Source organism: Halichoeres trimaculatus, unplaced genomic scaffold (assembly GCF_033239565.1).
Source record: "Halichoeres trimaculatus isolate MK-OKI-2021-1 unplaced genomic scaffold, fHalTri1.1 fHalTri1_scaffold_3, whole genome shotgun sequence".
Classification (NCBI taxonomy): domain Eukaryota; kingdom Metazoa; phylum Chordata; class Actinopteri; order Labriformes; family Labridae; genus Halichoeres; species Halichoeres trimaculatus.
In genome coordinates, this window is record NW_027437181.1 from 26,320,193 (window position 1) to 26,346,376 (window position 26,184).

Consider the following 26,184-nt stretch of genomic DNA (forward strand, 5'->3'; position numbering starts at 1 on the left):
TACAGACCTTCCTTTAGCTTGAGTTGCATTACTCAATCAGAAATTTTCTCTCAGAGCTCCTTGTTCCTCACAACTTCTCATCAGCTCACTCATTCACAGCAATGAATATGCACAGCAAGCCTTGTTGAATCTAATGATTGTAAAACGTCATTTAGGTAATGGTACAAGCATTTTTTGATGACTTTGGAAGGAGCAGCTGAGTAAAAAAATCGTCCTGCCAACACCGTTTGTTTGAGCTGCTGACTGCCACACATTATTCCACCACCTTCAGCTAATGTAATAACCCTCTGTGGGCACATTTCTCCCATTCTGTGCTGTGTTTCCTCTTCACATTTATCAGGATAAATGAGCAACCAGCACAAGTATCCCGTGTCCCTTTATTCTGTGTGCTCACAACTCCTTTAATAATGCAGGAGCAGCAGGCTAGGTGTGAGCATTTGAAATGCATGTAAACGCACAGGGAGAAGGATATATAAACTATAGAGGCATCTCATTTACAACAGGTAATTTATCAAGGCAGGAGGCTGTGTGCTTGGACCCCAGGAGCCCTCAGCAGTAAATATATACACTCACACACATACACACACACTGCAAAGCTGATTTACACACACACACACGAGCACACAGGTGCAGGGAAGTACGGACACATGTACACACACAGGCACACGGACACACTCAGACATTCTCAGACATTCATGCTTCAGATTTACTCTCACACATGCTCTAGCTGCTTTATTGGAGCGTGAGGCGATGATTTAGCTGCTCTGCTGACTGTTTGGTGGCAGCACATAAAGAACTATAATCAATAATCCATATCTATTTCATGGAAGGGTCGCCTGCACAGCCACACACACTCACAAAAACAAACATGACCACATAAATACACACAGATCTGTGCACTCAGTGACACAGTGTTACAGCGCAGACTGGTAGACAAAGCAGTTTAAGGTGCCATTAAATTTTCTTTGTGTGTGTACACGGTACATAATCCAGAAAACTTTTTTCAATGGCACATATTTTTTTCTTTGTCCAAAATTTTTCTTTATCCTCCTTTTATCACAGATTACAGTGTGATAAAGGCACAAAAAGCACCTTTTAAGAAGCTATTGTCAGAAGAAAAAAGCTGCACGCTGTAATGAAACTGTCGCATACTCACAATAAATCCAATGACATGCGACTCAGAAATGCCAGAAATTGTATTTCTTTCCAGTATTTAAGGTTCAGAGGTCTTCCTCTCCGTCCTCACTGTCCTTCTCTCCTCCGTATAACCTAATAAAGGACAAATGCCATGAAGGATGATCCAATAATAAGGGACAGATGTGAACAGTGTGAAATGGCAGAGGTAAGGGACAGGGAGGATGAAATTCAACTGGGAATAAGCAATAAGAAAAATATGTGAGAGAGGAATAAAGATGAGAAGAAGGGGAAGGGGAGTATTGGGTTAAAGGAAAAGACCTGAGGCAGGAGGGCTTAAATCTGTGTATCAGGAAACCAGACAACATTACATTCACTTGGATCACTGGAGAGCTTATCTGCTATCTGTCTGCCAAGGAAAACACACACACACATAGGCTCTCACATACACACACCTGAACTGACTTGTGCCATGTTGAAGATAAGAGTCTGAAACAGTAATTCAGTTATCATGCTGCTGCAACAAGCAACAAATTACCCTTCGTTGTGTTATCTTTGGACAAGTATCACACCAAAGTCTTTATTGACTTTGTTTTTCTAAATATATTAACGTTTGACTCAAAAACACACATTGCAAAATTCATAAAGTCTCATCATCTGATACTAAAAGTTAAATATCATGTAGAAGATAAGCATGCTGTGTTACTCTACCTGCTGTTTTAACAAACATATCCACTCCACATTTTTTACTTTTATTAGAAAATAAAGTTCAAACCATAAAGTATTTGAAATCTTTCATGTTTTAGACAGATCTTTGAACACAAGGATGAAGCTAAAATGCAACAATAAACAAAGTAAACAGACCTAAATTACTCTTTCAAAGGAAACTTAATGGGATAATTATCTCCAGTTAATGGGTGTGGGAGACTAGACTATGATCTCTTATCTGATCATCTCAAAACAACAGAGGCAGGGATATATACTGTTGTGTACTGCACCATGATAAAAAAACTTAATCTGATCTGATAAACCAAATGTGTGTGTGTATGTGGGTGTGTGTTTGGATTCTCAATATGAAAGACAAAAAAATAAGGCCGTTAGTATCTGTGGATATTAACTTCTTTCTCCTCTTCTTCTTGTCTCTCACTGTGAGCATTCCCTAAACACCCCAATTCTCTGTCTCTCCTCAGATCTCCCAGATGGTCTCCGAGGCCTCCAGAGAAGGTCAGACTGAGACGTCCCTGAACCGCCACAACACACACTCCCCCTCACACACCAATTCCTCATCGCACACAAACTCTCCGTCACATGCTTCATCTGTAACCACGGCGGCACCAACCACCACCTCCGCTGCTGCCTCCTTCTTTGCCAGGTAAGAATCATATCAGCCCGTCATGAAGCTTTGTGAACATGGTTAATGCATCAAAAGATGAAGTTTTGGGTCGTGCTGTGTAGTCATACCTGAACGATGCTCATCTCTTTGCCTGCTGCGAGAGTAATTTTAGCTAGGCTGAGTCAGCATTTCCTGTTAGCGGCTATCGTCGCTGGCCTCTTCAGAAACTAAAGGGCAACGTCATGTAGACATTGCTGCTTGCTTACATCCAAAAGTGTAATAAGCAGCTACAAGCATAGGCTTAAGTTTAGGCAGGGACGGAAGTGGGGATCCCCCTTACTCTTTGTCAGACCACAATGTCATGTGTAAGCTATTGCAACCCTGGTTACTTTCATTAATGTTGAAAATTTCAACGCTCCTGACTGAATGCACCATCAACATGCTACAGAGAGTTACAAAAAGACAGCAGACCTCAGCGAGACCAAAAACAACGGGCTGTGCTGCTGCTGTAGATTTGCGTCTGTGCCAAGTGTCAAGAGAGCTCTGTGCCTTTTCCTCTGATAATACCTGTCAGAAGAGAGTTAGAAAACTCTTTGTTTTGGATCATGAAATAAGCCTACGCTGCTGATGTATTTCATATTAGTCTTACCCAAAGTAAAACCAGTTATAGTCAGCGCCCCAGCACTTCCCAAAAGTCACTTTTGCTAACCATTATTGTCCTCTCCACTTTTTAGAACAAACTGGTTCCCTTTGGTGCTAGCAACAAGCTCCTACTAATGGCTTAAACTAGAAGTGCTTTACAACAACCAAATCAATCAATAACTGATGTTAATTTACTTTAAACAAAGCACAAGAAAACAAACTAACATTAAGCATATTTCAAAAACAATTTTAAAGCTGAGATAGAATAGAATAGAAAATACTTGGTTTATCCCTGAGGGGAAATTCAGGAAGAGTCACAGCAGCAATCAAGAAAACAAAAGTAAGAAAGTGCAAAAAGGTCAATAAGGAAAAAGATGATAACAGCTTGTCCATCATTCTCCAGTTCAGCCAGTTTCCACCTCCACAGGGTCCAGGACTGAGCTTCTTTATCAGTCTGTTCAGTCTCTGTCCCCTGTATCCTGTCTGCTCACAGCAGGTGAAGCTCTTCCAATGTGCTGTTGGTGTCTGATGTTAGCGCCGTTAGCCATGTCTGTGAATAGCATGATGCTACTCTGCCCTCTGGTATTCCCTCTGTTGCTGGGTTAGCACAGCTAGCTTGTCCAACTTATTGGAGATAGATCTTACTCTCCCAATAACGATGGATAGAAGGACAGGTCCATGTCGTCACTTCTTAGCTCACACCTGAGAACCAGCACGTCGTCCTCACCTCCTTCTCCTCACCTTGTGGGAAGACATCAGGCCTTGCACCAGTTAGCACTGACATGCTAAAGGCTGCTATCAGCTGAGTTCACATGTAAACAATGTAGCCATGGTAACATGTAGGATCTCCAGACAAACACAGGAGCAAAAGTAGTAAAAATATCGCCGAAGACACAAAAAGTTTGGTATGTTAACACTGTCCCCACATATCTTATATTTAGCTCAAAATTTTAACTGTTTTGAAATGTGTCTTTTAATCTTTTTTATTAATTATCTATTTTTGCATGCACTACATGTGTTAGGGGCGTTTGGTGGGAGGATCTTTGTGGGATGATACCATGTAATCGCGGAAGAGGTGGAAGTTTTGTTTCTCTATTTCAGTGTTTGTGATGCTTAACACCACTTTGAGTTGTCTGACAGAGGAGAAAAAAGATGTAAAAACATTTTAAAACAATATTGCAGATTTTAAAAGATGTTGGTAATGAAAAATGTGAATGATAATCTGTGTAAGCCTTTACCTCATTTTGTGTTTTTAAATAAATTAACTGTCCGGTCACGAGACGTCGATGAGCAGTGTAATCAAATCGGGAGAAATGCAGAGGGAAGCACATAAATAAGACACGGGTATATGGGTAAATTATTGATGAATAAACATGGCAGGCTGAAAATGAATAAGTAAATTATTCATGAGTAACACAGGGCGATGAGTGTGTCACAGTGTCTGAAGTATTGCTGACATGTCGAGTTTAATGAGCTGCTGTAAATCTTATCTGAAGTGATACCCATACTTCACCCTCCTCACTTTCACACTTCCTCCTCATCCTCTTAAGCACATCATGGTGTTTAGAGCTTGTTTGTTCCTAAACTCTGCAGATAATGCAACATGTGCTGTAGGAGTAACAGGCTTGTGGGTTGGCGGACACAGCGCATGTCTGTCAAAGCACGAGTGACCAGACACGACTCGTAAATTGCAGAGGGGCAAATATATGTGCACACACTCTCCATCTTAAGCTGTCTTTCCATGACCCCTGAACTGTCAGGTAACAAGGCCATTTTACACAAACACACACCCACAGACCCCACACGCAAGTGGACGCACATCTGGTTGACATTCCAAACATACAGCCAGCTGTCTGTGGGGGATTTATGAGCATTAACCTTCAGGAGGAAGAACACGGTTTGTTTAATGGCACAGGTGTCACTGAGTGTATGGATGTGTAAGTGTGTGTGTGTGTGTGTGTGTGTGTGTGTGTGTGTGTGTGTGTGCAGCTGTCAGTCTCTCTTTCTTGTTTTAGGCAGTATAATTACTGCAGATACTCATCATTGTGAGATGTAGTGGCCTCTTAAAATTCAAGTGTTTGTTTTGGTCTGTGTTTAAACACATGCACATTTTGTCTGCATCTCATTTGGGCATGAGTACGCAAGTGTTTGTGTGTGGTTGTGTCTGTGTGTGTGTATGAGTGTATGGGTGTTGTTCAAAAGGGTTTTGGTTTAATAGGCAAAAAATCATGCACATTCTGTCAACCTTTATTTTTGACTCTGGCAATTTGTGAACACACGTGTGTGCATGTGTGTGTGCATGTTTATGGTCCATGGAAGCAACCATGCAATTCTGGTAAATCCCATGGCGGTCTTGTCTTTAGTCTCGGATGTGGACTGCATAAGAAATTTCCTATTATACAAACACAACCAGACACACACACACACACACACACACACACACACACACACACACACACACACACACACACACACACACATCCTCCTGGCTCATTTCCTGTGTTCGCCAAAGTCCCTATGTCCACTACCTGTCCTCTCACCTGATCTTTTTGCCACAGCATCTTCCTTTCCATCCTTTTCCTTTCCTCCTTTTCTCTTCACTTCCTTCCATGTTCTTTCTCCATTATAAAAATCTCCCTCTTTCCTCTCTCTTCCCAGTATTTTCTCCATCTCCACCCTGACCTTTTCTTTACCTCTGCTAATGTGCGTTAGAGTAATATCTTGCATTAGTACCAATCTGTCTGTGAGAATGTCACACTCTCACAGCAGCGCTCCAGCTTCCTGGTGCTGCTGCAGTGGCCCTCTGGGGGCTCTGGGCTGGAGGATATAGAGACATGCTCTACATGCCTGGGAGACTGTGTATTAGTGTGTGTGTGTGCCTGTGTGTGTGTGTGCCTTTGCCTTAACTGGGGGAAGGGGGTTTCTATCAGTGCAGGAATTTTTTACTGCATGCTCGGAGGATTTGATCTCAAGGGATTTGGCTCTGTGTGTGTGTGTGCCTGTGTGTGTGTGTGTGTTGCTTGTGGTGGCAGAGTAAATGAATAGGTCCCAAGTGAAATGCTGAATTGGGAAGGCGTTGTTATTTTGGGTGGTGGCAGGCTGTGAGACAGGAGAAAGCTATCTCTTCCTCTGTCTCTGTTTACATCTCGCTACCTCTTTATTCCTCCCCCTTACTCCGTCATAATTAGGCACTTAGTCACTCCAGCAATTAGACACCAATCACAAAGGTTGATTGATGACTTCAAGAGGTAGCTGTTGGTAAACTCATCTTCATATCAACTGATCAGAAAAACATTTGGAAGGTTTTAATTGACAGCAGATTATTTTATTTTGACGGCCAGAGGACGAAACGTATCTGCTTGTTTAGACATACTGATGAATGAATTATGAAAGCCTGAGTCAATATTTTTTCCTGAAAAGGGCTGTGAGGAGTATCCTGGAAAATCTAAAATTTTTCAGGATACAGACTAAATTTCCCATGAGCACTAGCACCCACTGTCATGAGGACACGACTCTTATATTTTTCAAGATAACTTAAAAAGTCCTCACATAGACTTAAAGTATTTTAATTCTTCTTGGAACACAAAAAAAAAAAAAAAAGTTATTGATCTTTTTCAATTTCCACTACAGTGGACGACATCTGCCTGGGCATTCAACACAAAGCATTATAAACTTGATGTAAAACTGAATTAACCCTTTTTTAAAAATCTTTTTTGGTAATCTCATGACTTGTTTCTTTTTATGCTTTTTAAAACATTTTAACAGATTTTCACACATTTTTACTATGTGTAGAATTTTTTGATGTGTAGGTTTGTTAAGTTCTTTCCTCTTTTTTCCCTGCTCTGATGAACAAAATGCCTGGAGTTTTAAACCAGGGTGTCCGCGGGGTCTTAAAAAGTATTAAAAATTGATAAATCAATTGTGGGAAAATTAAGGCCCTTAAAAAGTATTAGAAAGTCTTAATTATGGATTTATGAGGCATTAAATTTTATTGGTGTTCAAGCTTTGACTCTAAAAGTATCCATGCAAGAATTCAGACAATAAACCATGCAAGTTCATCTAGATCGCCTCGGAGCCGCCTGCTTACATGTCATCAATGACGTGCCAATGGTGGACACAAGAAAGTGATGGAAAGCAAATCCCACAGTCTCAGGCACATGTCTTAAAATTTGATAATGATGAAATAAGTTCTTGTTTTTTCAGCTAGTTGGCCTTGAAGAATTACTGTCACTTGTTGTATGGGAACAAGAATGGGAGTGTCAATTAACCTGCCAGTAGTTTTTTTTTATTCTCTCAAGCTTTATTCCTTCACAGCTTACCTCATTTCTATTTCAATTCAAACCACAACTGCTAAAGATGGGTTGCTACCAACAGCTCAAAATTGTGATGAGGTCTTAAAACCTTTTGAAAAGTTTTATAAAAAAGTCTTAAAAAGGTAATGAAACTAACCTCTGGGTTTCAGCATAAACCCTGTGAACCAAAATGCCAATCATTTTACTGTTACCCACCTTTTATAGTATAATGCAACAAATTAAATCAAAGCTTGTTACAACAATGAACACTTGGGCATAAATCAGCATTAGAAGAACCAACTAAACAAAGCACAAAATGTTGACAGAGGGACATCTGTAGGACACATGCATTATGGGATGAGCAGCCCCAAATCTTCTCTGCCAGTGCCACACAGCTCAATCTGCTGGTGTTTTGACTCTTGATTTGATCTTCTGGTACCTCTAGGTGCTGACAGTCAGACACCTGATCAGAAGCACCTCTGAACATGAACATTATTACAACAACAACAACAACAACAAAAAAAAATATATATATATATATATATACCATCCTTTGGTGCCATGTATATGATAGCAATAAACATGTTGAAGAAAAACTTGTTGGATGTCTTTTGATTTTAAAGTTTGATATTTCATATCATCACCCATCTAATAAAATGTAATACATAAGAAGCAAACAGCTTATCATTCATCTTACACATGAACCAGGGGTACCACATTGAACAAAGCAGACAGAGTGTTTTAATATATGGCTGATTTTTATTTAAGAAGCAATTCTGGGAAAACTGCCATCTTACCTCTGTTCCTTCCTGTATAGCAGCTCTGCTGGGTACCAGCTATAATCCTCTAACCTGCTGCTCTTCTCTGTACCGAGAGTTTTTACAGACCTGGGGAAAACTGCTGATTCTTTAAAGCACCTTGGTTGAGGAATAATCTTCCAAAAGAGCCAAAATTGGATTCAATGATATCTCTCAATGAACTTAAGAGTATCATTAGGAATATGGTGACAGAGGCATGTGGTTGTTTTTCTTGAAACCCAAATGTTTATTTGATTATTTGTCTTAAACCGGTTGATTGTATTGTGTCATTTTCTATGTACCGTGACTCTGTGTGGCTGCTTTTTTGGCCATGGTCTAAAACAGATTTTTTAATCTCAATGGGACTTCCTGGTTAAATAAAGGTTAAATAAAGGTTAAATAAGTAAATAGATATAAAATATCTGCTGTCAGGATTGTGTGTTGTACTGTAGTCAAGTGTGTTGTTGTGTAAATTGGAGGGTATGTGTACATGTTGCTGCACAGATAATGTCAGTAAACCAGTTCTCTGTCCATGCTGATCCTGCTGACCCAAACAACACACATACGGTTTCTCTCACACTCAGCATCGCTCTCTGTCTCCGCTTATATCTCCCTCCACTGACGGCCTGTTAAACAGAAAGTAATTAGCTACTGAGCCAGCAACACAGCCCAGAGACACAAGTCATAAATCAGCTGTGTGTGTGTGTGTGTGTGTGTGTGTGTGTGTGTGTGTGTGTGTGTGTGTGTGTGTGTGTGTGTGTGTGTGTGTGTGTGTGTGTGTGTGTGTGTGTGTGTGTGTGTGTGTGTGTGTGTGTGTGTGCTTCAAGTGAAAGTGTTTGTAATTGCGGTGAAGGAAGAAAGAAACAAAGTGACACCGTGTTAGTATCTGGACTGTTTGTGACCCGTGCTGCTTTCCAACAAGAGAGACAGACACACACATGAAGGGGACAGGAGAGGAAGAAGAGCAGGGATCAATAGATGAGAGGAAGGCTGAACGGTCAGTGGAATGGACGGGTGGATACATGGATGGCTGAGAGGAAGGCAAAGGATGAAAGGATCAAAATAATGAGGGAAAGAAAGGAATGAAATAGAGGGAAAGATGAGAGAAGTGAAGGATGAAGATGAGTGGAGGCAATAGAGGGTTGGGGGAGGGTTGACAGAGATGGAGCTGATGGATGCAGACATGGAGGAGATGGATGGAAAACAAGGGTCCTTCACGTTAGGGTTAGATTGGAATAGATCCACTCAGCTAAATCCCAGGCCACTTGTCATTAAACCCTGGCAATTAGGTGGTGTGTGTGTGTCTGAGTGTGTATCGTGCTTGACTGGTGCCTTAGATTAACCCATTCTGGGTGAGTGGACACACTAAGTGGTTAAAATGACACACACACACAAATAGATAGCTTGAATTGAAAAATTGATTTACCTGATTGGTTTGAAGCAGTTATGCCCCCTCACATTCCCTCAGGTATGAACAGGTGTAAGCGTTTGCTTTCTTTGGGTTAACCCTATTAAAAAGTTTAATTGCAGAGTAATTGTAGGGGGATGTTAATCAATGAAGAGTTAACAGTAGACTGTAAAGTGCTTCTCTTTCACTAAATCCTTTAAGTTCAGCTTGTGGAGAGGGCTTTGCTATGATCTTCATCTTGAATCGTTTTCTTGTAACTGTGAAAAGAAAAATTGGCCCTGACCCTGTAATTGGCTTCTGTCATGAAGTCGAGGTGGTTGTATCTGTTGCCCACTTGGACTTTTTGCTGTTGTCTTGAAGGCTTATTTTCTTTAATTGGAAGTCAGACACTTTCTATACACTGTAGCTGAATGGGGATGCCAAGGGTTTAATAGAGTAGGACTGCTGTCCTGTGTCTCCCTTGGTTTGCAGTTCCCTTCTAAGGACACTTCAGGCCTGACTGACTAAAAAGTTTGCATGTTTAAAGACGTGCAAACTTGATAGCATGCATCATCTGTTTAGCATCCTTGCCTTAATGTATACGCAGATTATCAGAATGCACAAAATTCTGGGAGGAGCAGATTCAAAGTAATCTTTTAGTGACTTATCAAATTTGAATCTGATTGCAGTCTGTGTTTTTGGACTGTTTCACTTTTATTCAAATACAGTGCCAGAAATCTGGGTGTCATGATTGATGACCAGCTGACCTTTAAGGCTCACAAGGCCTCAATAGCTTGATCTTCTCGATATGCCCTCTATAACATTAGGAGGATCAGACCCTATCTGACCCAACAGGCCACGCAGCTTCTGATACAGGCCCATGTGATTTCATGCATCGACTCCTGCAGCTCTCTTCTAGCAGGCCTCCCTGCATGTACCTTTAAACCTCAGCGGATGATCCAGAATGCAGCAGCACGTCTGGTCTTTAACCAGCCCAAAACAGCACACGTCACCCAGCTGTTAATCTCTCTTCACTGGCTTCCAGTAGCAGCTTGTATCAAATTCAGAGCTCTTCTTCTGGCTTACAAAACATGGACATGAATGGCTCCTGCCTACTCTCATCCAGGTCTACACTCCTTCGCGCCCACTATTCTCTGCTTGTGAAAGACGCCTGGTGCTCCCAGCTCAGCGCGGCTCCAAATCAGTGGCCAGACCCTTCTCCTCTGTTGTTCCCAAATGGTGCTATGAATTACATAGCTCAGATCCACAGAGTCCCTTTTTACTTTTAAGAGACTGACCCTAATACCCTTAATCAGACCCTCCTCCTCTTTGTCCTCAAGGGTAGAATGAGTCAGTAGGTCTAGGACTCAGCTCTTAGTGAATTTTCAGCACTGATTACTGAATGTTGTTGAAGGTTGGAGTTTATTGTTGCAGCAATTAAAAGGGGTTTGTTGGCTAGATTATTCTACACTTCTCCTTCACTTAATGGCAGCACATGTTGCTGAATACCTTGTAGCACTGTTGTCACAATAACTAGGTTTTTCCTTCTGTCTAAATTTTTGCTTGCGTTGTACATTGCTTTGGACAAAAGCATCTGCTAAACGAAACTGTAGAATTGTAGTGGATCCTCTTTTAATTCTCAATACTACACTTTCAAAACTGCAGTCCAACCAACCAAGAGTGTTTTAACAAAGTCAGGTAAATTTAATGTGCTTGTTAGCATAAGAAGGCAGTGAATGTGTCTGTGTGACTCAAGGACTGAAATCATTTAAAAACAAAAAAAAACAAAAACAAAAAACATTCCAGTACTCACTGTAAATTTTCATTGTCAAGAACCAGTCTTTATCTTGCTCCTATATAAATATGTAAATAGTAATATTTTTCTACTTTTCTATATTTCTTATATTTCTTGATATTTCTTCAAATTTCTTATTTTATATTCTATTATCGTATTCTATTTTTATTGTTATTGTATTACTGCACTTTTTTTGTGAGCTGCTGTGACCAAAAAAAATCCCCCCAAGGTGGAGCAATTAAGAATATTCTATTCTATTGTATTCTATTGTATTCTATTCTATTCTATTCTATTTTATGTATTCTTTTTAACCCCCCTGCCCCTCACCTAAATAAAGTCTGGATAAGCCCCTGTACGGTCTGGGGACCAGTAGGACCCTCCAGCAGCAGAGAAGCTGAACATGAGGCCATCACAGTCGTGCTTCCCTATATGACCAGCAATGCAGCAGCTGTGGCAGCCTCTTATTAAAGTGCCTAAAGATTTCTTTTTTTCCAATGAATCCTCAAAAACAGCATTGCCCTGTACCTCCACAAGGATCCACAATAATACAACATTATCCTAACACGCAGTTGGATTGAATAATTTACTGGGCATGTACAGTCCCTGTATGTCACATGAGAAGTTATGAGCATCATGGATATGAGCTTAGCTGGCACCCTGCGAAAAAACCAATTAGCAATCACTGTATAGAGCTTTGTTTCAGACCGTATATGATCTCGCACACACATTCATCGTCATAACACACACCTACACACACAAATCTCCAGGGAGAGCTAGTCAAATGGTGAAATGCTTGGTCGTTCTGCGGGTCACTGGATCCACATCTCTTTCACCCCCTCCCTCCCTCCCTCTCTCTGCTTCTACGTCTCTCTGTCTCCCTCCTGCTGCCTCCCCCCCTCGCTTTCATTTCTGTAACCTGCTGCAGTTAATTGAAAGCCAATGGTGTGAGAATATGGCTCTTTGACAGAGAGAGCGTCAGGGCGCAAGGTCTTTTCCCTCTCTTTATAACCACAGAAATATATGTGAGGAGAGATTAAAGCAGAGCAGAGCAGAAATCTCTGCCAGAGCAGTTTTAAAGCTCTTTTATTTTATCATATCGTTAACGTGGCTGCTGCTGCTGCTGCTGCTGTGTATCTCAGTCTGTCAGGAAATCTGCTCCTATGAAATGTGGCTTCATAAAATCCAGACAAGGAATTACACAGACAAATGTGAACACTTTTCCTAATAACAATAAATCACTTTAGGTGAATTACAGCCTGCTGATTTACTGTCTCTGGGTTTCCCAGAAGACCCTCTCTCTGGACCTCTCTTTATGTTTCTGCTCTGCCGTGATCAGTCTGTCTTTACTGCTTGTGTCTAATTAAAAAACCATATTATTAACAATACATCCACACACTTGGTTATTATTTGTCCCGTGATTACTCTGCCTGTAACATTTGCCCTTAATGATACCACAACTAAGCATAAGGTAGTAAACTTTGCCTGGACTACAATCATTCAGGTAACAAGTTAAATTTAACTATTATGATTATATTAAAACAGGAAAGGAGGAAATTACGTTTCTTTGAAACAACAAGAAAGCATCACAATAATTCAATGTACTCATCCAACAGTTTAAATACTTTTAAAAATTTAAGGATCACTTTTGAGATCCTTTTTGTCAAAGCATAAAAATAAAGCAGATGAACTAGTTTCCTAAATTTGTAGCACCCTTACACGGCAGGAGGATTTCACTGTGATGGCTGTTTAAGGTGGAGCTGTTTTCAGCTCTTTTAATGGTACAGCAGTACAGTTATTCACAGCAAGAATGTAGGTCTTCTCCTTTGGGATGTCAGTGACATTGTCCTTCTCCAACTACAGTTTTCAAAAGCTCGATTTACTTTTTGAGCACCTGTCTTTATGAAGTAATGGAGATAATATAAGGTGTTCCCCTCTTCATTGGGACATGCACCTCACAGCAGGAGATTATCTGTGTCAGCGACTCTGTCAAAACTGAAAAAACGTGACATGCTTGGATTGTTTTAAGTGTGTGTGTGTGTTTTGTAGGATGCACGGTAGAGCGTGCAGGGGTGAAATTGTTTCCAATAATGGTGACTGTTAGGTCCAGGAATGGACATTACGTTTTATCTTTTTCTTTTTTCTTCTTTTTTTTTCTGATACCTTTCACAAATAATAACATGCTCCTGTAGGCTGATTTTAAGATTACACAGCTGGGAGTTGGATGAGCTGAGATTTAGTGAGCATGGAGTCATATGTGTCTTGTTAATGTGAATGTATACTCATATTCTTAACCTACCTATTCTAAATTAAACTGATGGAAGTTAGTGATTAGGAAATAGATTAAGGTGGATTTATCATTAACTAGTTGTTAGGAGAAAAGTTGGATTAAACAAGGTGATGCTTCTTCCTACTCCTTTTCGAACATATCAAAATTGTTTCATTTGTTTTGGAGGTTCTTTTTGTTGTTGCTGTCGTTTGGTTTTCCCCGGTTGTTTTTTTTCTCTATTATTATTTGTTTTGTTTTGTTTTTTTTTGTCATTTATTCTTTTCTCTGTTGGTTTTCTTTTTTTCTCTTTTATTATTGCTATTATTATAGCATCCATCTCATCTCATTTCATCTCATTTCACCTCATCTCATCTCATCTCACCTCACCTCATCTCATCTCATCTCATTTCATTTCATCTCATCTCATCTCATCTCATCTCATCTCATCTCATCTCATCATCTCATCTCATCTCATCTCATCTCATCTCATCTCATCTCATCTCATCTCATCTCATCTCATCTCATCTCATCTCATCTCATGCTAATGAACAAACAGGGAAACAAAAGTGTCCCAGCTGTTACCTTTAACATCTCTGGTACTTAAACATAACTGTTTCATTTTTACAAAAATGTGGGATAAAGCTGAAAATCACCTTCTTATAACGATATGTGAAGCCTGTACTAAAGAAGGGGAAAAAAGTGTGTGTGAAAAGGTCAGAGAAAAGTTTGAAGCTGTGAAGCCGTGTAAAGCAAACCTGCTGTGTTAAGCTAAGAGAAGACGGAGAAAGACAGAAGTAAGAGTGAGATTTAGAAGTTGAAGGAGCTGAAAGGAGGGAACGGCTGAGGAGAATCTGAGCGCAGAGGAGATGGAGGATATTTAAATATATTTATTTGATGACTCCTTTTGAGCTGAATGCTGTGGGGAGTTGAGTAGCAAGAAAGCAACGAACCACTCCCCTTCCAGATGTTACTACATATGTAAACTGTAGTGTGTGCATGTGTGTGCGTGTGTGTGTGTGTGAGAGACAGAGAGAGCGTGTAATCTAATTCTATTCTGCAATTAGCATATTTGCAATGGTTTGACTGTGGTAAAGGAGGAGGGTGTAATTATAGACCCATGGGTGCATTCTCATGTGCCACCATCTTGTTCCCTCATTCCTTTTTATATCTTTTCATGAAGTTTTTATGCTTATATCTTTATAAATTAAACTTTTTTTCCTCTTTCTTTCCTCTTTCTTTCTTCCCTTTCGTCTTCTCGTCTCCCAGGGCTGCACAGAAGTTGAATTTGTCGTCCAAGAAGAAGAAGCAGAAGACTGTTGCAGTTACAGCACCAGTGACGTCATCCTCGCCGTCATGTGACCCTCCTCTGTTTCCAACCAATTTCAGCGCTGCCCTGTCGATGGCCCCTCCTCCAGCCCCACCTTGCCTCCTCCGTGCAGCCAACAAAGTCAAAGACACCCCTGGACTTGGAAAGGTAAAGCTAAAATAACCATCTGCTGCAGTGTGTGTTAGAGATACATACATCATTCCTTTAAAACCATCTTTATAAATCCAGATGTAGAGTTAGTTAGGTGATTAATGTTAATGCCTAGCTGTTGGTGTTGCTGTTAGATGTTTGGCTGTGATCTTAGCCTCTTTTCTTTGATGTCTCTCCTTGAGATGACAGAAAAAGTTGTTTTGCTTCTAGCCTGAAGCGAGTTTGACAGATCACTTTAAGTCCTCTGATTTTTCTGCTATTCAGCAAACATCCCAGCACATAAACTATCAAAGACACTCTGGTGTGCAGAAAAGTCTTTGAATATAAATTTCATCACTGACTCATCTTCCTTGGCTTGGTTTTAGCTCTCTTCTGAACATGAGACTGTGCAGCAGAACATAAAAGTGATTTATCAGAGGGTCATCCAGTCTCTATATCTCCATGTTCCTTAGCCATTCAGAGACTGTTACAAACGCTGTGATGGCATTTCTGACCTGTGGTTTTGTGTGAAAGAATCAGGCCAAAAGGTGTCAGTTGAAGCCGCCTGGAAACCACACAAATGCAGCGTGCATCACAAATTAAAATCAAGCAGAAAAGAGGAAAACACCTGGAAGCAAGGAAGTGGATATGAGAGATGCAGTCAAGCAACAATTTGTGTAAAAGTCAAATAAAATCCTTATGTTAAATGACTGATAAACCTCCATCTGCACATGGCAAGACACCTTTCTGATTGGCCACAAGCATCAGCAGGTCAGGCTGCTTTACAGAGCCAGTGTCTGAGTAAACACTGAATGAAGCGATCAACTCAAAATTTCCATCAACTCTTCAAATGGCGCAGGGGATTGCAAAATCACTTTTGTGTTTTGTGAAGACTTAAATCAGTAATCAAATATTGTAATTTTTAAACTCTAAGTTTACCCATCCTGTCTACATTGTACAGAAATGGATGTAGAAGCAGTCATTCAGATAACTAAGCCATCAAACTCTCTGATGATATCATCGTCTTTTCTTCCTGTATGGACCAAACCGACAAACTGGTGGAAGTTTGAAAGCTGACATTTTGCTCCAAGAAATCATCAGTTTTCTACTTTTACCTTTACTGTCTGTGTAACTTCAGTTCTGACTCTTACTTTTGGAATAATGGTGAAGTAAAACAAGTAATCTCTCTGAGCATGTGACTGGTATCAAACGGCTGTAAACAAACCAACAGCCTGCCATCTTTGTGCATACAGCATACATATAGAATTAGGGATGGGCGAGTACTGGTATCTATATCGGGTATCAGGCCAATTCTAGCCTTTTTTCAAGGTATCAGTTTGCTAAGGCTGCCAATACCAGCAGCAGATACTCAAGACAAAAAAAATCTTGCATTGAGCAAGTCCTCCTTGCCAGTAGTTGTCCCTACTTGCTGCGGTTGAAGACCAGGGCAAATATGTGTCAGCTTCTGTTCAGACAATATGAATGAACCAGGGAGAGTTAACAGTTAAACTGTTTTATTTTACACTTTTGTTAAAAAAAGGGAAACTCAGAAAGTGTTGTTTGTGTTTTATTTTGGTCTTAACAGCAGAGTGACGGTGCTGTCTTTGTTCAGAATGATCTGTCGCTGTTCATTGAAATTTTATGCATCAAAATTATTGGTAGTATGGGTATCGGTGAGTATTCAAGAGGGACTACTTGTACTGGTGTAGAACATCCCTATATAAAATGACAGTTGCCATGTGCATGTTTTGGTAAACGTCTTTGGAAAACTTCACTTGTAACACAGTTACACAAAAAGTCATAAAAACAGGCTTTTTACCTCAGGAAGAATTTCTATGATCTTTCATCTGGCCTCTAGTGGACACTCTTTGAACTGCAATTCTTTTGCACTTAAACCTTTTTTTTACACAGAGGTCGTCATGGATTAAAGTGATGTCATCCACTTTAATTTTACTAAAACAATAAGCCTGTGTTTTTTAATGTGACCTTGACCAGCTTACCCAAATATAAATGCTGGTGTGTGTGAGTGTGTGTGTGTGTGTGTGTCTGCTTCACCCCTGCTGCACCATACCGGAATGCAGCCTAATGGTTACCACGGTAACACATCTCAGGCTGACAAAAGTCATCTGTCACCGTTGCCAACGGATGGTGAAACCGTGTGTGTATGTGTGTGTGCAAGTGTGTCATGGATGAAGGAGGGGGCTTCATGCTTTTCAAGTGTGTGCAATATTGATCGTCCATGTAATGAGTTTTTAGTGCCCCCTCCTCCACAGTTTGAGTGAGGGGCTCACCGACTCTGTACATGTGTGTGTGTGTGTGTGTGTGGGTGTAAGTGAGCATGTGTGTGTGTGTCCTCTCTGAAAGAAAAAGAATGACTATGGAGGACAAAATCAAACAGACATCAAACAGCAGTGTCTTTTACACAGAGAGGCCACACATGCTGTGATGTGTTTCTGTGGACGTGTACACATGGTGCTCATTTATTTGCTCGCTTGTCCGTCACTCTGTGTGTGTGTGTGTGTGTGTGTGTGTGTGTGTGTGTGTGTGTGTGTGTGTGTGTGTGTGTGTGTGTGTGTGTGTGTGTGTGTGTGTGTGTGTGTGTGTTTGTGTGTGTGTGTGTGTGTGTGTGTTGGCGTTTATGTGTGACAATATTACTTTTTGTCACAGTTTCTTGTTCTGCTTCATCTTTATTAGCTGTCTGGTAGTGAAGATCTAGATCAAACAGGGTAAACCAAGGTTGGATGTTTGGTGACCGTTTATCCGTCCAGGGTGATCCGTCATTTGTGCTCTGTGACATTTATATGAAACACCAGATAAGAGGTTAAACCTGCTCGCTTGTGTCAGTCCATTTAACTCCTGATAATGTTATATTACCTGGTGAGTTAAATCAGAATGACACTTAGATATGTGTAGGAGGAAAAACACTGAGACCAAACTGAAAACCAAATCAAATATTAAGGTATTAGTTATAAATGTCTGTATTCCTTACACTTACTTAAAAAAACTATTCATTATATTTGCAGCTGCTTATTTCAGCCTTTCTGTCAGCTTTAAAGAAAAGTTTGAATTGTCCAAATACAAAATAGTTAGTTTCTAGGGTCTATAAATATGATGCTGACTTTAATCAAAGCTAAAGATTATGATGTGAAGTGGATAAGTGTGACTTTGCACATGAAGGAAAAGAAAAAAATTAACTAAAGCAACATTTTTATTCCATGTCTTGCAATCTTTTTGATTATATTAAGTCAAGGTGTGTCATATTCCGTTCCTTCATTCTTGTGTGTGTAGTCTTTCTGGAGCCTGAGTCCTCTCCACTCTCCATATGGAGGTGACAGATGTCCCCTCAGTTGTCAGTGAGACCAATAACACCCACATACTTACACACATTCTTCGTGTTCACACACACACACACACACACACACACACACACACACACACACACACACACACACACACACACACACACACACACACAGACACACACAGACACACACAACAACAGCCATTATATGTGTCGAGACAGATAACACATATACAGTTTAAGATTATGACCCACATACACAACACTCTGCTCCACACAGTCTGTCTCTCATCCTGTTTGATATCACTGTGGCTTCTGTTTCATCCCACTATGATCTGCTGTGATAGGAGGGCTCAGCTCTTCTGGCCTGACACTCTGTGTAATGCCTGCTGCTTCAGGAAGAGTCCCGACCACTGTCACGTGGACTTTTCTCAGTTCACACTCTGATGTGATCAGAGGAGCGGTTGGATGTTTCATTGAGGTGTACAGTTGGTTTGGTAACTTAGTGTTGTGACTTCCTGTTGCTGTGCTGGCAGCCTGCCCATACTAAGTTAATTGAGGCAAATAGAGAAGAAAAGAAACAGTTTGGTTAATATCAATGAGATTTATTTTTGTGGAGTTTATCTTGAAGAAAACATTTCCCATGCAGTCATTTAAAGCCAGTGTTAGGAGGTTGTAGCCGCTTATAAAAAAGAGCAAAATAAACTCTGCTACTTCATGACCTATGAAGGCAAACCAGACCACCAGTGTTGACATTTGGGGAGGAATTCACCAAGAATGGATCGTGGCTGCTGTGAGCACTGAGATTGATTGATAAATTGTCCCGGCTATCTGCTCAACTCAAGATCTGATTCAAGAATCAAATTGCTGTTGTGATATTCGGCTATAAAAAAACAAAACTTAGGCACCGCTAACACAACAGTGTTTCACCACAAAACACAACAAACACAGAAAAAAAAAGAGTTTACACAGAAGCGCTGAGGGACTGAAATCGCTGTAGTAAGCATGCCAGGCCTGTAGTTGGCGCTATAGCTGACTTGCCCAGAAGCAGCTTTTGGTAGATCTCTACTGAAGTAAAGATAGGCCGATCATCTGATTACAGAAGTGGAGTTACAGATGCACATTTTGTTGAAAGACATTCGGCAGATTGATCAGCAAAATCACAACACAGTGACGTCACCGTTGTGCTGTTGTATGCACGAAGTGGAGTGTGATGTTAGCGTTTTCACTGGAAACTCCAGCTTGCTGTTTACACAGCATTAATAGCTGCAGCGTTTCAGAAAAAAAACACTCTAGATGTTTTTAAAAGGTTTGTGTTTTAGGTAGGCTAAAACGCTGTTTCTGTGTTGAGTTTCATCCTACAACAGTTGTTGAGTAAATGGCCCCTTCAAGTTCTGCAGCTCTGTATAGTTTGCATCAGTTATGTACTTGATCCCTTCTTGGTCTGGAGCATTTAACACTTTTTTGTGTGCCTTGGGAATTAGTCAGTGTTTTTTTTGGCTCATTTGCACACGTTTAGGAGCCACAAAAGCTGCACAGTCCTTTAGCTATTCAGGCCCTTGGTATAATTGTAATGTTACTAACCACTGTGAGGGGGCAGGTGTCACACAAAGAAAATGACAACATGGTGAAAAAAAAGTATTTTTTTCTAAGGGTTAACTTTCACAGTAAGTGAGTGAGTGACTGAAACATAAATCGACACAAAATACATGTTTTTTTTCTCTCAGTGGGATCCATTAATTTAAACTTAGCTCAGACAATAAATACATTTTGCATCATTCTTGTGATTTTGTAGCACTGTATTATGTACTCTTCAGATTCCCTTCTTTTTTGTGAAAACAGTCTGAAAGAATCTAAACGATAGGATGTAAATATGATTTCTCCAGTTTGATATGTAAATATAACAATTCTATGTGTAACCAGTCTTCCTGACTGTTTTTTTGATAAGTTGTTTTCAATCTGGTTTGAAATGGAGAAAAAAAAAAAAGAAAAAGATGAACACACACACACACACACACACACACACACACACACACACACACACACACACACACACACACACACACTGGGGAGGAAATGGCCATGGTGACATTTCTCCAGTAAAAATGTCACCTGCAGTGGGGGTCGGCTTCATGCTGAAATGGCATTTGCACACACACATGTACACACCCATGTACACACACACACACACACACACACACACACACACACACACACACACACACACACACACACACACACACACACACACACACACACACACACACACAGACTTACACAGGCTTGCATGCTCACAAATTCATGGGATTAGGGCGTACAATGAAAGATGTCAAGGAAGCAGCAAAGCCCCCGGTGAAAGTGTGTACGATACGTTACGTCGTGCAGAAAACATGGGCTTGTCTCCCGGTGTGACGGGGGGTTAGTGTTCTCCTCGATGTTAATATGGCAGAAAACAGATTGAGACATCACTACTAAAGCCAGGGGAAATCAACCTGTACAGGTCAGAGGCACTGCTCTCTGTTTGTGTGTGTGTGTGTGTCTGTGTGTGTGTGCGTGTGTGTGTGTGTGTGTGTGTGTGTGTGTGTGTGTGTGTGTGTGTGTGTGTGTGTGTGTGTGTGTGTGTGTGTGTGTGTGTGTGTTTTACAGAAAGATAGACAGCTCAGCATCTTTTCATTCAGGGTTGTCAAATTAAACAGATCCCTCCATGGATCTATCAGACTGGCATCTGTACCTCAAACTCCCTTCTGTTATTTCTACACACGTTGTGCCGCCGCTACATGCTGTTGGTGAGCTTCATCTCACTTTAATCAAATCAGCCAGCTGGGAGGCTTCCAGTCAGACCCCTGACTGCGGGGGGAGAAGTGTATCAGCTGAGGAAATAAAGCCGTGACTGTATTATCAGATGGCTAAGCAACTGCAGGGTTATGCTGAAAATTCAGCAAAGACAGCATAAAACACTTCTTTCCCCTGAAGAAATCAGATCGATCTTCATCATTACCTTATTAAGACATCTTGTTTTCCGATGGCTCTTCCAGACATTTTAAGTGAGTGGATTTTAAATTAGTTTCATCTGTTCAAAGCTTTATGGACAGTTCTCAAGCTGTTATCAGTATGTTTGATTTCAGGCTCAGCTGGAGTAGACTGATAGTTTTATAGCTGAAAAATGATGGAATGATAATTCTTGTGCATTTACTGACTGTCATTTGATCTTTTGGGGAAAATTGCTCTGAGATTGAACATTCCAGTCTGTATGCTGTTTGGATTTGGATCACTTTGACCCAGACCCAATTGTTACGTAGAATATTTCGTAAATTTGTTTTGATTTTTACCTCACTGCTGCAATCTCTCCCACCCCGACCCCAAGTGTGTTCCTGTATCAGACAGTTATCACCTGATATATGTCACTGAATACTAGCATCAGCAGTCAGGAGTTATGCATACCATATTCACATATGTTTAAAGGTACCATGATCAGTTTTTTTTTTTAAAGCAGTGGTCATTATGCTTGCGAACAAGTTTCTAAATGACTAAAGGCGGGTTCACACTACGGTATAATTGGGCTGACTTTTGTCCCGGTCTGCCCCTTATAATCAAAGCCAGCAAAGGCCCGATAGTCTGATGACATCATGTGTGATTTTCCTGTGTGGGGTGTGTTAAGAGTGATTTTCTCAGAAGGCCTCCGATTCAGTGAGATAATGAACATGTTTAATATTTGCAACTAAAAATCCTATAGTGCGTTGGGCCCTCTAAGAGAAGCCGAGCAGGTACAGCGTGTAATGTCACACATACTGGAGCAAAGCCAATCAAGACGCAACCTTTTCCATAATCCTTTTTCTTTCGTGTGTTTTTTTCAAAATTCTAGAGTCCAAAAACAAACATCTTTGCTTTCTCCCATACATCCGTCATGTTTGTTTACACCAAAGTCACGTTTTACTATGTGAGATTTGGAATATTGAGCGTGAAGAAGCTGAAGCTCTGAAGAATCTGTTAGTGTGTGGTGTCCTCAGAGTCCAGACCACTCACTGTAAGATCAGGAGAGAGAAATTTTGTGCGATCTGTCTTTAGTTATCATCAAGTATGTGGTCTCTAAATGTGTGAATTTTTGGAGAATCCTGTAATATGTACCAGTCTTAAGTTTGTCCTCTTACGTCTGTTGAAAACACCCAAAGAAACAGATTGTGATCATGAAACAAACCAACAAGGGGAAACAAAAAACTCTCGCACAACAGAGTCCATGGAGTGTCAGCAAAAGCATAGGAATGAAGACCAACAGTAAAAAAATGTAGAAAAATATAGGTATCAGGTAACAACACAGGTAGAGCTGTGGGGAAAAAACAGTAAAAAAAAACTTGTTAAGTTAGAGCTCATTTTTGCAGCATAGGTCTGTGAGGGTTTCATGCTTGTATTGTGACATGGAACACATCAGATGTTTCACCTTAGCTTTAGCATAACATCTTTAATTGACCGTATTTTCAGTTTCCACATCTTAGACTTTGATAAACTTCCATGATCTGAGTTTTGAGCAGGATGTGGGGCATTTATGTCTGCACCCAGCTCACCCATTGAGAACACCTTTTGGTACTATGGACCTCATGAGCACTGCATCATTGTTGATGATTTACTAGGGAAAGAGTGAGTTTCCTGAAGCTAACCTGAAGCAGAGGCTTGGTCAGAGAGGGATGCAATCGTCAGAGCAGCTGATGCTCGTCTATTACACAAAGCCTGTGACTCATCAGCAAGCAACAGCCTTGAAAGATTCAACAATTGATTTCCATACACAAGCAGTATCTTAATTTTGCTTAACAAAGATGGGGGCAAGGGGGTTAAAATGGGCCATTTTATGTTTTTTAATATTTTTTAATTAGGATTCTGGACACCCATCTGAAAACTGATATGATGAATGTAAAATTACAGACAGTACAAGAATAAACTGACCTCTTATCACTTTAGAAAGACTGACTAATGGTGCCCTAAAACCTGATAAACGTCTGCATAGAAATTATTCTGTTAGCATTTATACATAATGCTTTCTAATTCTCATAGGCACAGCCTCAGATAGCTGCTGGCATCTCCGTAGACTCTCATCGTTCCAGACTGGATCATATACATGAGCCATGTCACTGCTGCCTCAGGGCTAACATGAGCCCACCTGCTTTTTTCTTCAAGATGTCTGCTGTGTTTCATCTCCATGTCTGTACCATGATTGATCTACCTCCAGTTTTTAACATATGAAAAGGGATGTGGAATATAAAAAGTGAACCCTTGTTCTGGTGGCTTTCCCTCGCCTCATCTCAGCTGTAATCTTAGATCCATCTTCACTTTATTTCCCTTGCTGAGTACGTAGAAAAAATGTCTAATCTTCCCCTTTACCATCACTTCATCCCCACCTCTTCTGCTCTTCTCCATATCTGAATGACAATGAAGGACTGTGGGAGTTTTTTTCCCAGCACTTTCATCTCTGCAGCCAACGTTTTACACGCACACACACGCTTGCAGATTGCGACTTGACCTTGGGGGAGAAAATGATGCTATGACAGCTAATCAATTTTTAATAGCAAGCTACGATCCCTCTCAGGCCACAAGCTGTGCGCATCTCCGTGTCACGAGCGAGTGTGTGCGAGTTCATTTTCCACCAGCGCGCGTGTGTGTCTTCATGCCTCCCTGGGTGTCTGTGTGTCTTGTATCTAAATGAGTGAGTGAGTCTGTTATGGGAATCCAGCAGCCGCTTTGTTCCACCTTGTAGCTGAAATATTAATGCTGTCAGTGTTGGCGGGGCTGGAGCATGAGATACACAAGCACACACACACATGGACACACACACACACACTACCCTTGAAGTATTCTGCATGGCTATTTTGCTTTTAGTGTACAAACTGTGCTCTTTACTTAGATTTTTACACTATCTAGATTAATTTGTGATTTCAGGAAAAAATGAATTGGCGTTTTTTGCCAAGTCTGTCTGGAGAAGACTTTATGCAACTGACAACAACATAAGAATACCAACAACTTAACTGTTATAAAAATGTTGTAAGACACCTTATGGTGTGTTAAATTTTGTTAAATACTTTGAAGCACAGAAACAGATACCTATATACAAGAGGAACATGTGAGACTGATTCCAGATTTATCTGGATTTCTGGATTGTACATCCTGAAACATTCACCTGCACGACTTTGGGACAGGGTCTGCTGGAATTTTCGTAACTTGTTTGTAAACACAACATTCAAACTGGGCTCCTCCTCCTTGGCTTGATGCCAACGGCACACCACAGCCTCCAACCAGGGCTATGTGAACACACTCATAGCCTAGCTACTTCCTGCAGAATCGCGTTTCTACGTGGGACAGACTCGAGAGCTGTGCACCTGACTTAGCATGTTAGCACAAGCTAATCACAGTATTTGACACATACCAACCCGTGTTGCTCTTCGTCCAAAGTTGCTCTCCTTGAAAGTGAGTGAAACATGAGCCAAGCTTTAACCTCATTCCGTTTGGCGTTTTGTTTCATTTTAGTTGTGTTTCTGCTGCGTTCACTATCAAAGCTGCTCTGATTAGCTTTTTCCACTCAGGATCATCAACACGCCAAGTCCCTTGTGCACTGGGGGCACTCTGATTGGCTGATGTAACCACGCTTTCTCTCTACCCTAAAGCTTCAACATACAGGCAGAGGAGGGGGTTGAGGCAGACACAGACACTGACACACGCATATAGAGGCCTGTAGAGACGATTGCACATGATTATTCCTATTAAACTCGGCATTTCGTTGTTTTTTTTTTTTAAGGAACTGTACGGTACTGTAAGGACTGTGCCTTTAATGAAGTCCAAAAGGGTGCTGGTGGTTTCAGTTCCACTCAACCTGCAGAATGTCAAAGGACGACGTTGGATTGTTTTAACCATATGTGTTGATTTTCACGTTATGAATGCACTCTAAAGTCAGGAAAAAGTGTCTGTTAGCTGTCATATGATTATTAAGTCAATTGTTAAAGTGAGGATGTTTTGTTGTGTGCTGTGTTTTGATTTAGCTAACAAAGTAGCTGCTAGCTTTGACATTGCAAGAGGCTGAACTTCCATCAAATTTTCTCATTCAGAGACAAAAACTGGAATGGAGCTAAGTTGTTTTGCATTTGGCCATAGTGTGAAAGCATAAGGTATAAAAGAAGACCCCTCACAGTAATATAGATGTGTTGTGTCTGGCATGTCACCACTTATTTGTCAAGTAGAATTAACAATTTAAAATGTACAGCTTTGTGTTCCTGTTACTTACACTTCTTTATTTTCCCCCTGGTCTTATAAAAGACGTCTTAGAGCTCTTGAATCACCCTAGCTGGACTGCACATAAATACTTCTCAGCAATTTGAAAGACTTCTGCAGTATGACCCGTCAGCAGCCTGTGTAACTCTGAGGATGCTGTGAGCCGTGCTGGAAAGAATAAATTAGTAAAAATTAAAATTGATCCAGAGCCTGAACTTGCAATTCCCCTATGCTTTTTGAATCCATCTCTCTGTTTATGTGTTCGCACCAATGTGTGCTGCTGCAGTGTTTGGGAACCAATTAGAGCTCACTCTCAGTCTCTTATTGATTTTTCAGCCAATAGTAATGAAGCACTGCGGTGAGGGACTATTGAGCAGTCTTCTCCCGGCTCAGGTTTGTTTGCTGCTGTTTAGCTGAATTCCTTCACTGAAATTGGCTCAAAGACTTCATTGTGTCACGCGAGGTTTATAAAGCTCTGGAAGAGGAAGCTTTAGATCTTTAAGAGTGTTTTGGAGGCCAGGTCACTTTCTCAC

At 40.7% G+C, this 26,184-nt stretch overlaps 1 protein-coding gene across 2 annotated transcripts in view; it reads left to right on the forward strand.

Moving 5' to 3' along the window:
• Positions 1–26,184, forward strand: part of kif26ba (kinesin family member 26Ba) — a 122,405-nt gene that overhangs the window by 49,223 nt on the left and 46,998 nt on the right. For both annotated transcript variants that reach the window (XM_074666177.1, XM_074666176.1), the window contains exons 4-5: positions 2,325–2,506; positions 14,913–15,120. In XM_074666177.1, the coding sequence (XP_074522278.1) occupies positions 2,325–2,506; positions 14,913–15,120 (390 nt within the window). The remainder of the gene's footprint in view (positions 1–2,324; positions 2,507–14,912; positions 15,121–26,184) is intronic.